This window comes from Fulmarus glacialis, unplaced genomic scaffold, assembly GCF_000690835.1.
Source record: "Fulmarus glacialis isolate BGI_N327 unplaced genomic scaffold, ASM69083v1 scaffold43681, whole genome shotgun sequence".
Classification (NCBI taxonomy): Eukaryota; Metazoa; Chordata; class Aves; order Procellariiformes; family Procellariidae; genus Fulmarus; species Fulmarus glacialis.
This window is the reverse complement of record NW_009195464.1, coordinates 25211-38963: the sequence shown is the minus strand read 5'-3', so window position 1 is coordinate 38963 and position 13753 is coordinate 25211. Positions and strand designations below refer to the sequence as shown.

General features: G+C 37.8%; 1 protein-coding gene across 1 annotated transcript in view; it reads right to left on the bottom strand.

The window, feature by feature from the left end:
- Nucleotides 1-2451: 2451 nt before the first annotated feature.
- Nucleotides 2452-13753, bottom strand: part of LOC104071738 (serine/threonine-protein kinase Sgk3) — a 29095-nt gene continuing 17793 nt past the window's right edge. Inside the window, exons 7-16 of the mRNA XM_009588094.1 lie at nt 12508-12565; nt 11649-11732; nt 11419-11550; nt 9254-9366; nt 8999-9035; nt 8799-8885; nt 6585-6680; nt 5603-5758; nt 4408-4497; nt 2452-3386 (exon numbers count right to left, since the gene is read on the bottom strand). Of these exons, the coding sequence (XP_009586389.1) occupies nt 3216-3386; nt 4408-4497; nt 5603-5758; nt 6585-6680; nt 8799-8885; nt 8999-9035; nt 9254-9366; nt 11419-11550; nt 11649-11732; nt 12508-12565 (1024 nt within the window). The 3' untranslated portion in view covers nt 2452-3215. The remainder of the gene's footprint in view (nt 3387-4407; nt 4498-5602; nt 5759-6584; nt 6681-8798; nt 8886-8998; nt 9036-9253; nt 9367-11418; nt 11551-11648; nt 11733-12507; nt 12566-13753) is intronic.

The window sequence follows — 13753 nt, the reverse complement described above, 5'->3', positions numbered from 1 at the left end:
GCCCGGCAGCCGCCTGCCCCACCGGGCTCAGCCGCTCACGGCCACCGCTGCCAGGCCGCTGAAGGGCAGCGCCTGTGTTGAAAACAACTCCCTCCGCGCCTTAGCGAAGGCAAAACCCAAGCCCACCCGTTACCCACAGCGGCACCAGCACATCAGCCACCACCTCTTCCAGATGACTCTGCCCCATTAAGCATACAGCCTGTGTGGGGTGCCCTCCCTTCGCTTTGCTGTGGCCACAGTCCTAGGCAGGTCACTAGAAAAGGGTCACGCACCGACAGCGTAGCAAGTACTAAAAGAGAACATATTTGTAAAACCACTTTCTCCTTCATTAATAAATACTGCATATTTAACTGCTGCCTTTAGCATGCCAGCCATCTGCAAACTTACCTCCCAGGATAGCACCTCTAAACTCTCTTTTTCTGTTGTATTTCAGTTCATGTTTTTAAAACTGCTGTGCATTTCAGTCAGTCCATCATCTTCTTGCCTCTCTCTCTCCTCCCAGGCCAAAAGACCAGGGAGCACAAAGGCACCATTCCTTTGCTTCCACAGCACCAGGAAGGGAGTACCACAAGTGGTTCCTGTGTAGGTTCTTCAACAATCTCCTATCTAGGCTTTACCACAACCAGTGCTTCAGATTTCACTTTTCAGCTCTGCATTGCTGAAGGGGCTACTACACTTTAAACCTAGCTGTCTTACTTTGAAAACCAGCATCAAGAAATGCAGATGCAGAACCAGAGCACTACGTAACAGAAGTACTGTGAGGCTTTACTGCTTGATGTTGTACACAGAGTCTTATCTTTAGAACTCCTGATCTGAGCGAGGCATTTCACAATATAAACTTGTACAGTAGAAGAAACAAAGTGAACTTAAGCATTGCAAGTGATATGTTTAACACGTTCACACTTCACCAGAAAGGCGGAGCCTGCTGAAGAAAACAGCTTAATAAGCAATTATGAAGCTGTTCTCTCAGAAATAACTTCAACTACCACTGCCATCTTTTTTTTTTTTTTTAAATTTTAAAAAGGGAAAGAATCCCCAAATTTGTGACAAAAAAAAGAAAACACAAAACCCCTCATCCAGTCAGGCAGCTAGCTATAGACATCTTGGAAATACAAAGAAACTAGAAGGGGTGCTAGCTCCCACAGCAACAACTCCTGAAGTACCCCCTTGTCCTTCCAATGTCTCTGCAATACTGTACTTCCTTGCTGGGAGAAGCAGAAAGCAGCTATAGTATGTGTTTCCTTGCCATAAAGAAAAGGTAGCCCACAATCATTTCAGGAATATAAAGAGTAAAAAATCAGTATGAGAATGGAAACTTCTTTTCTTACAATCAATTTCTGCCTTCCAGTCCATCAGAAAGACATATGTGTTTAAAAAAAAAAAAGATAAGGCTGTTGCTTCCAAATGATTATAACCGCAAGAACAGGATTCATGTAGTTGTTGGTTGTCCTGAACAGCTGCATAGCTATTTCCAAAGAGCAGCACTATGGAAAACGAGCTCCAAGCCACCAGTCCGCTCCCACAAACGATACAGTCCCTTCCTGCCTTCCATGCCAATGTCAATTCTTACTTCTTTTACCCAGCCACTCCTTCCAACAGTTCACGTAGCAACTGCTCAGCACCACTTACGCACTATGCAGGAGATAGTGCTATAGGAGATACTCGTTGAGATAAGCAAGGAATCCTGTTTTAGTTTCCAGTTGTCTGGAATGTTTCACTGTTGACACAACATTAATTTCAAAAGAAGTACGATTTGATACATTCGTTTCCCCAATATTCTCAGTTTTTAACTGATCTTGATGCAATATAGATAGCATTTCTCTTAGCTAGTTCTTGTTTTGTCAAAATTGAGATGATTTAGATATTGAAATTTATCTAATGTTTAACTCTGGCTACTCATCAGTGTCTTATCAGACTTCTCTCAAATCAAGGCATTTAACGGAATGTATTTATGAACAAAAACACAGAACATTTTTGAAGTAACAGACAAAAATAAGTTGTTATTTACAAGTAATATATATATATAATAAAACTACTACCGTGATAGGCCTTTATACACTATAACTGCAGTCAATTTTTGCATTGTTTAAAAAAATTTCCTTAAACAGAAATTGTTCAGAATTATCAGTTTGTCCATACACGTGTATGTTATGAAAAATACAAGAGCTTTTCACATTTTTAAAATTATAAGCATAATTTACTTTTTTGTCCCCTAATATCAAGTGAAGATTTAAAAATGGTGCAAACTGGAACACAAAGACAAGTAGCTATGAACGTTAAGATACAATCAATTTGGAACATTATTAGTGTGTCAAACTATAAATTTGTGAAAAAAATCCCTAATATTTGGCATGATCCCCTCACCGCCCACCTCCAGAAGGTGAAAGCAAGATAGCCTTTTAAAGTAACAGTGATTATTGCATATTGTATCTTTGGAAAAGCAGAGTTTTAACCAAAAATATTTTTAATGTAGTTGAAATATAGACATATTTATCTCAAGGAGGAAAGAAAAGTAGAACACATGATCAGTAATGTTATCAAATCAATCCAGTTAGTTTGTTCCATCCTTGCTTTGAGTAATCCCCCATACCTCAGATAATCCAGTTGAGTGAATGGGTATTTCAGCAAGCGCACGAGCAACAATCCTGTTTTACATGACCAACTTTTCATTCTGTAGAAGTCCTTTAAGAATCTTGGTCTTAACTTACATTAACCCCTCATTTAAGTGCTGACAGGTAAATTAACATATATTTAAAACCGATGTAACAGGGAAAACATTTACCTTTTTTAAACCACGATATACAAAAGACAATTTGCATAGTTACAATTCAAGCACAAAGTCACTGTAAATAGGTACAAAAGCATTTATAAATTTACTAAATTTGCTGCTGTTTGTGCCAGCCAAATCTTAGATAGGTATGAATGTAAACTTGAAGGGGTTGAGGAGAACAGTCAGTGTTTTTGCTTAAAAAATATGTAGAGAATGCTTTTTAAAGGTTTTAAAAATATTTTCTGCAGCAGGAACAAACAGTTCAAATCCCAAAGCAAGCCATCCAAAATGCCCAAATTCCTCCTATACAGCAGAGAAAGTTTGTTTATAGGTTTCAAACCTACATACAAAATGAGGCACTAGTTACACTATTTTGGAATGTGTCCATAACCCTAACATTTCAGTTCACCCCAAGACTTCCAACACACTGTTGGCTTCTCACTTCCTAGGAAAACATATCTTCAGAAGGTGGTGCATAAGAAAATCCAACAAATGCATCATCTGCCTCTAGGACACTGGCATTAACAATGTTGTAATCGGAAGAAACACAAACTGAGTATGGGACCATTTCTTCTGTAAACACTGCATCAAAATTCCCAATATCATCTGGTCCAACCTAGAAAACAGAAAGATACCATATTGATACCAAGTTTTAAACTTGTGCTTGTCCTTTAGATTTCAAGTTTAACTTTTGAGGCCATCTACTTTATGCTGTTCTTTCCTATTTAAGTACAGTACATTTAAGGAAGCACACCACAGCATCCCTGAAACTTATTAAAAGCCTGCCTGTTTCTTTCAGGCTGGAGTTCAGGCCAAAGCCTACACACCTTTATGATCTGATAAACCTAAGAAAGAGACATTTCTTCATATTCCTTAAATGACTGTTACGGAGATGCAAAAACTAACACCACCACCTCCTACCCCCCAAAAAAAACCCCAAACCAACCCCCAAAACCAAAACCCACCAAAAAAAAAGACAAACCCACGGCCCACCAAATTCTCTTTCTCCCTTTTCCATCAATAATACTTCAAGTGTTAAATTCTAGCAACCATACTGTTGTTATGATAGATCAGCTTCCCAGTAACACACCTAAGAACTAAAGCATATTAATATTTAGTCACAGAGAGAAGAGACAAGACAGCTAAGGCTTCTTCACCAAACAGATACAGACTCAACAAAAGGCGATGCTCTCATTTGACTTTAGGAAGGACTTTCTCCCTGCCTGGCCCCCCCCCGAGTTTTTGGACAAGCAGTCACAGGTTGACACAGTTTAAACTGATGGGAGGATAAAGAAAAGCTGCAACTAAGGCTTAATAACTACAAAAAAGCAGGAAATCAGTCTTTTGGAAAGTTTTCAAATAAAGACACTATCTGTATTTTCTTCTTTGGTCTTCAGACCCCACAAAAATTGAGAGTACTTTGACAGGAATGAGCAGAGGAAACAATGATATGTCAAACTGATTTTTAAGTAAAAAAAGACAGTATCACTGCTCAAAAGTGTGACTGCTCAAAAGGCCAGTCAGTACTGGGGGGTTCCCATTCTTCACCATTCTGAAACAAACATTCTTTGCCAATAGATGAGCCCTCAAAGGCAGAAATTTGGCAGGTATGAACTAAAACAGCACCGGGCACCTACCACATTAGGATTAAATGGTGGTGGAATCTTCTTCTGAAGAAGATCAGTCCAGCTGAGAGATTCAAAGAACGGGTGCTTTTGAATTTCAAGCTGCAGTAAAGAATAAAGATTTTAGGTATTTCAGAAATCCATCCTGCGCATCACAGTAAATACTACTTCAGACTGCACGCACATAAGGAAGTCAAGTGCTTCATCAGTTTATTTATTCACATATTTACTTTGCAATAAAAGCTGTAGTTGGTAAAAACAGCAAATGAAATTTCTTAGCCTGCCTCTACAAACTGGTTTCCTTTTAAGATATTTTCTGCTTTTAAGCCTTAAAATCAACGACCTTGAACTTTACCACAGAGCAAGAATGTTTTCTGTTAGTATCTCTGCTCCTGCCTTGAAGTTTTGTTAGCTTTTGTAAAGCAGATCATTGTCTGAGAAGCGGCTGCTTCAACAACTCTGCAATATGCTTACTAGTTATGAAGCAGCAAACAGCTATGCTAAATACTACCATCCTTTCATCTTGCTCCACACTGTGAGAAAGTACGATGTCATAGTCTAAATGCTCTGCTGCAAGGTCAACAGACTACCTAACATTAAGGCTGCAAACAGAAGACTATGAAGATCTCACAATTAATGGATGGAAGAAGTCCTTCTAGATCATTCCTCATTGCACAGTTCTGAGGACATCTATACTTTCTCACATCACCTTCTTGCAAACAAAGTTTTTGGTGTTACACTGGGAGAACATTTGCCATGATTTTAAGGCTAAAAATAAAAAAGATCTGCTGTTTGCAGGGTACTAGTGTTCCTCTTTATCTGAAGACTGTTTTTCATGTAGTTAGTTAAACTGACATTACCAGTAAATAGCCTTTTCTTTTGATTATTTCCCAGTTTCACTACGAACAGTGAAACCTACCTTAGTACACCTTAGTGACTACTACACCAGGAATTGTGCTTCCTGTGCTGGCAGGTACAGCAGCAACCAAGCTCAAAATATTTATATCCCACGACAATCATCTCTCTCCTATCCCCAACAACTTTCAGGGATTGACCATACTGGTGTCTTTAATGAAGAAATAAAAAGGAGGAGAACAGAGACAGCCGTAACAGAGCAATCTCTAACTATTAAACCTGTGCTGTGCACATAAATTTGGTGATGTCTCTTTAAAAGATGTATGGCTTGATAAATTAGGACATTACATACAAAATCTTCCCTTGCTCCAAGTCTGCTTTGCCGATCTTTCTCCAAAAGTTCTTCCAGAATAGACCAGGCTGTAAGACTGATTCCTGGGCGCAAAACTAGGGGTTTATGAAGAATATTCTCATACATCTCAGCAACATCACGGCAGTAAAAAGGAGGCTAAAAAATAAAAGTTATACATGAATTTGAAGCCACATGTGGCATTTTGTTTCATGTGTATCATGTAAATCAGTAAATAATTCTATAAGAAATACAAACTGCTAGCAGTGAAGAAGAAATCTACCTCTTCCTATGCACTACTAACTTCTAATTCTGCTATCACCATTCCCAGATCTTTACACCTGATAGCTTCCCCTAACATGTTCTCATAAACAGCCATAGATGCCATCCAGCTTCAAAGCTCCCATTGAATTTGTTTGAAAAGAACATGAGTGTGGAAAAACAAATCTATCTCCCTATTTAAGGTCCTATGGGAGGAGAGAAAACTCAAGAAAACTAACAGAAGAGATTGTTACTGGAGTGACTACATATGACTAGAAGAAGCATAGTAAGATTTTTTGTTTTAATGCTGCATCAAGAAGTAGAAAAGCTAGGAGAAATTCTGGGAGACTCAAGTAAAAAAAAGTCTTTTAATTTTATTTATTCCAATATTTGGCAAAATTTCACTTGTAAGTTGGGTTTTTTTATTGGGTATTATCACTGTTGATTCAGTTTACTCTCACATTCCCTCAAAGTGATGGCTACTTGTCTTCATTGGAGTTGATGTCCAGCAGTTCACTGGAAAGAAAAATTTTAGACATCAAGATGCAATAAAAAATCGAAAAGAGAAAAACAGGTGCTATGTTAAGTATAAGACAAACTGTTCATCCATTTAAGTGGAGTATTTCAATATTTTGCAAAAGTTAGCATCTTTAACAACACTCCGGGGTTACTTCACATAAAGGGGGAGGAAGGGGGGAAGCAACCCACATATTAAAGTACATACCAGCCCATAAAGCATTTCATAAAGAACTGCACCAAGGCACCACCAGTCTACTGTGTTGTCATAGGGCTGCTTTTTAATGACTTCTGGTGCAAGATACTAAAATAAATAATAAAAAAAAGTATTTTAGAGCATTAGGCTAGCAAGAATAAAACCTAGTTTTTAGTCACATCACAGTAAACACCTTCAGGAAAGGCTGCTGAACTGAAAAAGCAATTTTAAGATTGCTAAGTATTTATCTTGTTCTTCAACAAACCTGGCAAATACTTCGTCACCATCTGGTCATTTACCAAGTAGGACAGCTGTTTTCCCAACTGAAACAATACTTCCCACACATTATTGTTTTGCCAAGATACTTTGCCACCTCTATTATAAAACTTGTTTTACATTTCAGATTGCTGCACTGTCGCAGGGGCAACATCTCTCAGTAAGCTGGCTACTAGCCATGCCTACTCTGCCATCCTCAGCCTGTATGCTCCCCATCCAGTACATAAAAATGAAAGGAGAAGATCTTAATTCTGCTTCAAATCTATCACTATTGAGACATTTTATGACCTATATTAAGTTTCACTGTAAATCTCGATGAGGGCATGTGTTGCGAGTTGCTAAATTGGAGATTCTTGTCAAATAGGTATCACTTGACTCATTTGTGATAAACATCCGATGCCACCGAACACTGAATGACAATGCTAACTGGTTTCCATCTGCCTTGCAAGAAATCTACTCAGGATCTCAGAGCTTACTAACACTACAGCACAAGGACAGCCACTTCATAACACAAGACTATTCTTTGTGAATATGTAATATAAAATCACTATGGCTGGATCATCATCATCCCAGCCCTCATCTACAAGACACACAGTTTCTAACCTCTCAAAACAAGAGGATGCTCACTTCTATCATTCTAGTATCCAAATTCTGAAATTTAACTTACAAATAGATGACAGCATTGTCAGACAAGGCACAAAATTACATGTCTTTCTCAAACTTTCTGTATGTGTGAGTGCCCTGTAACTCATTTGTCTATAGATGACCCTGCAAAAGCATGAAAAGCAGCTGAAGTATTTTGAACTCAACTACTTAAGCTTTTTCTAATCTTTCACAACCTCTTTTGAGCTTTTAAGGTGTTGGAACTCACCAAGTCATTCAACTCAGTGCTTAGAAACACTGAGAAGATCACTACACTTTTAGCAGGATCATGAAATATTTGAATCTAAATCTTGGATTAGAAAGCCTAACACACAACTGCTATGTTTAGTCTTGGTATTTTTAAGAACTCATATGAAGCAAAGCATTAGCATCCTCTTATGTTGCACTTCATGCAAGTCCAAGGTAAGTGTGAAGACAGCCTCTGAACACACAAAAAAACCCCAAAGATTTTCTCAAACAGATCCAGAGTTACCAGTGTTCTATATATTGTCCTTTGAACTTTCCGTAATATTCAGCAAATATTGTTTCAGCTCGCATTTACCACTCAGTTTTATGGATTCCTACTCTGATCATAACTAGGGTAAGTTGTGACATGTTGCCACCTGCCCTTTTTTTTTTTTTGAGTTCAAATGTTTCAGCTAAATACTACTCCTCACTCATCCTTCACTGCCTTCAAAGGCCTTTTCTGTAATTTAAAGTATGTTTATCAAATTATCAAAGCCACTAATCCTGGCATTTCAGTGAATTCCTCATGTGTTCAAGACCTCCAGGTTCTGAGTTTTCCAGCCTAGTTTTCTTAGCAGAAAGAGACAGAGTTGAATAAACTCAGTCAGCAAGTGCAGTTTCACACATACGCAAAATTTGCTCAAGACTCACAGATATTGAAGTCCTTATAAACTTACTAAAAATCAGTGGCAGAATATGGTAAGTAGATTCATATTGGCAAATCTGTTGCAGCTGTTACACAAGCTAACTGTCCTGTGTCTAGCCAGCAGTTAGGAGACATGGGAGGAACAGAATGTTTTAAAAGGGCTGGAAAAAAGGAGGAAGGAAGAGATGAGTTATGGGGGTGTGGGTAGTAAGCAGGAGACATTGTGTATTAGTAAAAAGGACAAAGAACAGATCTGCAGGAAGCTTGTCTTTGGTTTGGTTTCATGGAAGAGCTTGTTGAAAGAATGCAAATCTCAAACAGTACAAAATGGAGTATATTTTATCTTCCAGTTACACAAATATTAATAATAGTCAACAGTCATTACTAGTCAAAAACCACAAAAGTTGTCAACATACTTCTGGTGTCCCACAAAAAGTTGCAGTGGTATCAGAACTTGCAATCCCTTCTTTACAAAGTCCGAAGTCTGTCAACACAACATGACCCTGTTTAAGAAAGAGTGGCATTTTAAAAACAGAACATGGTCAACATGTGGATACACATAAGTGTCAGTTTTATGAGAGAACACAGAAAACCAAAAACAATGTTGCATACTTACTAGTGAATCTAGGAGAATGTTTTCTGGTTTTAAATCCCTATTGAAAAAAAAAAAAAATTGTATTAATTCAAGACAGCAGTCACTAACACAAGAGCTTCAGAGGCAAGGACTTCTATTCTTCAGCTGAAAGCTTCAAGTTTTGGTGGAATTGTTACGTTCGAGTTTCCCATAAGATGATTTCATGTAGTGGTTTTTATTCAGTATTTTGTCCTATTTTGAACTTCTGCAGGACAGGGATACATTTCAGAAACTTACCTGTACACTATATTTATGGAGTGTAAGTAGCCCAGTGCACTGGCTATTTCAGCAGCATAAAATCTGGCTCTGTGCTCAGGAAAGGAACGTTCTCTTTGTAAGTGAAAGAACAGCTGTAAATATGCAAATAGTAAATAAGAACATTACACACAAAAAAACAGGTTAGTAATGCATAATTTTAACAGTAAAAACTGATTTTATTTAGCTGTCCCACTTTTTTTAAAAACGTAAAATGAAATATAATTGTTTTTGCTGCATGACTTTGTCATTCTGTTACTCACTTCCTTTCCTCTCTTTTGTAGCTCAGAAATGGATAGGTAACTCAAACACATAAAAACATTCCCCTAAACCCAAGACTAGTCAAAAGGAACTAGAGTAAACCACTAAGCTGTGAATAGAGGTTGGCAAGATTAAATCATGCAAGATAGCCTCCTAACAGAATATAAACTGGTGTCAAACAAGTAATCTTCCATTTCTGTATAGGCTTGCATTCCAAGTTTTGTATATAAGTATTTATATAATTGTATTCTGAAATCACCTAGATGTAGATCACTTTAGGATATGTATATTCCAAGCTGATCCACAAATTCTCACAACTAGAGAGAGCTGTCTGGCTTCAAATAGTTTGAGCAGATACGGAAGTCTAGCCAAAGATTAAATCATAAATATACAGATGAAACTATACCACCTATTCAACTTCTAAACATTTTAAGAGAACAGAAATTTTATCTTCCAGAAATTTTCTGTTTTCTGCCTACAAAGTTTGGGAAAAAATATAAAAAGGCACCAAAGCTTTCCAAGCACTTCATTCAAATTTGAAAGCTGTTTTGAACTGTATTTTAGTTTGCCTGGAAGAATGCCAAACAAAGTTGTGGCCAGGAATTCAGAGTAGAGCAAACCAGGAGTTTGCTAATAGCATCTAAATAAGATGCGAAAAGACCCATCTTGTCCCAACTCTGACACTTAAAGGGGTCAGAATGCCAGCTCTAGGAGCATCATAAATACTGACAGTAGGCCATATGAATATGAACTAATGTATACCCCAGTTCGTATCTCATCCTGGTTTATTCAGCATACTTTATACTTGTCTGTGTATATCCAGCTGCAGCGACATAATAGAAAGCCTTGAGATATGCCAAAACAAACTATTTAAATTCTACCCCTTCTCCTGTGCTCTTTCAGCTACCAGAGTTTTATCGTCTACAACAGTACCCTGTCTCCTCCTTCTTTCCTGTTCTGCCTTAAGCACTTGTAAGACCTTCTGAAACGTGTAATTTTACACCAATAAATTACCAAATTGAAAACACAGCAAGTGACGACATACAGCTCTTCTTTAAAGCATGTATGTTGGATAGTTCCTTTCATACAATAATTTTTCACTACGCTGTTTTCTTCAATCACAACTAATTTCCTAGATAGGTCCAGGTATTATTAGTCTACAAGACCCTTGATTTTCCACACAACCTTCTGAAGGAATAGAAGCAACATTTTATACCCTTCTCATGTGTATTGGCTATTCAACCAGTTTATACATGAATTTCTTGAGCACTCCTGGAAGTATTGGGCACTTTGAAAAGCAACAGGTGCCTAGCTGAAGACAAACTGCTCCAGAAGTTTATTTAAACATGCACAGACTTTCTCCATTTCTTTCATAAGTTTTCCCCCATGTTACTTAACTCAGATTCAATAGCATCACTTCAAGGCAAAGAATCCTGAGGATAAGGCTATTCAGCAAAAAGTAAATTAGACCACGCAAAGCTACAGAATAATCCCAAGGTTCCCAATAGTATCAGTTCAGTTGCCAGTTTCCTTCCTTCCGCTTTTGAAATACTAGTGTCTCAGCTAATGCAGATGCAAGAGGAAAAGACAGTTTTACATGGCGAAAAATGTCAACATAAGATTAATTCGTAATAAAGGTACAAATACTGTATTTTAGTTACATAAATGTATCTGACAACCATGAATAAAATCGGGAGTAAAGTTGTTGATAAGAAGAGGAACAGGGTCCATATAGCTATAGAAGTCTGTAGTAACAGCAGATAATAATAGGATTTTCAAAATTGGGAGAATACTGATCACAGCCCATTGTAAAGGATCATTTCATTCCTCCCACCTAAAATTAGCAAAATAGAGAGACTCAAATCCAAAACACAACCACCACATACCTCTCCTCCATTAACAAAATCCAGGACAAAGTAAAGCTTTTCCGTTGTTTGGAATGAGTAATGTAATCCAACCAAAAAAGGATGTTTCACATTTTTCAAAAGCACATTACGTTCAGCCATAATATGTTTTTGCTGTAAGGAAGTAAAAGATCAGTAAGCAAACAGGAACAATTCTGTAATTAAGGGAAAAAGGAAGGGAGGTGGGTGGAGAAAAAAATATTTCTCTTCACCTCTTTCCTATTAAGAACAATCTTTTTCTGCAGCACTTTGACAGCATAGTATTTCCCATCCAGTTTTCGTTTTGCAAGGAGAACCTGTGAAATTCAAAACAAATTAAGATATGTGTTTGTTGCAGTTCACATTCTATTAGTATTATTTTCATAATTTCAGCATAACTGGAAAGTATTCGTGCTATTTTTTCACAATAGAGTTTCTTTGCCTTTAATATAGTCAATCAGCAATATAATCACCAATAGAGTGAGCTTACAGTTCAGTAAAATCTGTCATGATAGTTATATCACGAAAGACTGAATTGTAACATTTATTTTCCAGGACCTGCTGAATCTCTATCAAGATCAATTTCAGCTGGTTTTGTAAGTTTTAAAAATAATTTAATGGAAAACAACACCTTGAAAAATAATCCGAAAACAAAGATTTCAAGAGGGATTCTCTGTTGCATCTTTGTAGAATATCAATATTTGAGTCACTTTTCAATGGGCTGTTGCTCACACTCCTCCATAGCATTAGTCCATGCCAATAAAGGGAAATGCACAATTCGTACTCCAGCTGCTGCATAAGCACAGGGGTACCTCCCTTCCTCTCTGGGGGAAACAGAGGATCCCTATTGCTCTTAACAAGAAAGGGAAACGCTCCCTTTTGTAATTCCCAACAACTGCCCACTGCCACACCAGGGAAAAAACGGCAGGGCTGTAAAGAAGCAGCAACAGGGATCCAATGCGACAGTTTACATGCTATCCTAGACTATACCACTTCCAAAACCCCCGGCCAAATCTAGCCAACAGTCACCATGCACAAGATACCAGCTAGCATCCTTGCACCAGGATAAGACACAGTAATAAGAAAGCTCACCTTGCCAAAGCTGCCTTTCCCAATAACTTTCAGGAAATCAAAGTCTGTTGGTTTAGCACTGAAAGATATTTCAGAGGGAGACACGTCATTTGGGTAGAAATTTCAAGCTTTATAGCTATACAGAAGTCTTGAGTTGTAATGTGAGAAGAACGGTCTGTTAGCACTCTCCTTTATTCTTCATTCTACCTACACCTAGACTTCTGCAGATTTTCCCTTGGAGACAATGACTCCTCTTCATTTTGCAATTCCATTTTCCTCCAGGGAGAGTGTTCAAGTTGCATCCTTTGAGTTTATATTATTTTGTAAGTTTAAGATGTAAAGGAGGAGCAAGACTGTTCTTTTGTTCCCCATAGTTTAGTTTCTTGTAATTTTTAAGTCTCCATTTCCCCCTGACTTTTCCTGGAGCTTATTTCTCATTTCCAGAGGGCCAAATGGATTCTCAAGCTTACATGGGGGAAGGAAGGAAGGACGAAGTTTGTTATCTATTCTCTCTTTGCTTATCCCATCCTTCCCTCCACCCATTCCTCTCTCATTTTAAATTACAGCGAGAGGAGGGAGGCCCTAACACCTTGCACTTCTGTGTGTGTATGTATGAACTCACTCTCAGTTTTTCCACTTCCCACATCACCACTCCTTTCAGTTATTTCCCAGGATTCCCTCAATTTTTTCTTAAATATAATGCAGAGACATTTTTGTCAGCAAAACAGTTATCTATGTTTTCAAATTCCAAAACAACAGTTACATCACCATACACCTCTCCATTAATTGCCCCTGAAGGGAAGTACTCTTAAATTTCATTTCTTTGCAATCTATTAAGCATTTCCTCCTGTTAGCCCAGAACAAATCTGTGAAAAAAGCAAAACCAAAATAGCAGTCATCTCCTAGATGAGAAAAGCATAGATTCACACAGAACTGAGAATAGAAACTCTACAGAAGACACGGAACAGAGAAGCAAGTTACGACTGCAGTAACTATGTTTGTAGTATCAACAAGGCAAGCTGCTCCTTTGCCGTGCATTAGAACAAACCTGTTTTCAGAAACTGTTCACATTCTTAACAGTTGTGTGACCACTCCCAACTCAGAGAGGTCATCTTTGCTATAGCATCCTTAAGTAAAAGGATAGTAGACTAACAAAATCTGAAGGTGAAAAGGAAAAAATGTTTTAACAGTGGTTGTTTATGCAGCACAAGATTCAATGTTTTGCTTCCTCCCAAGCAGTGCAAATCAACAAATAAAGGCATATATC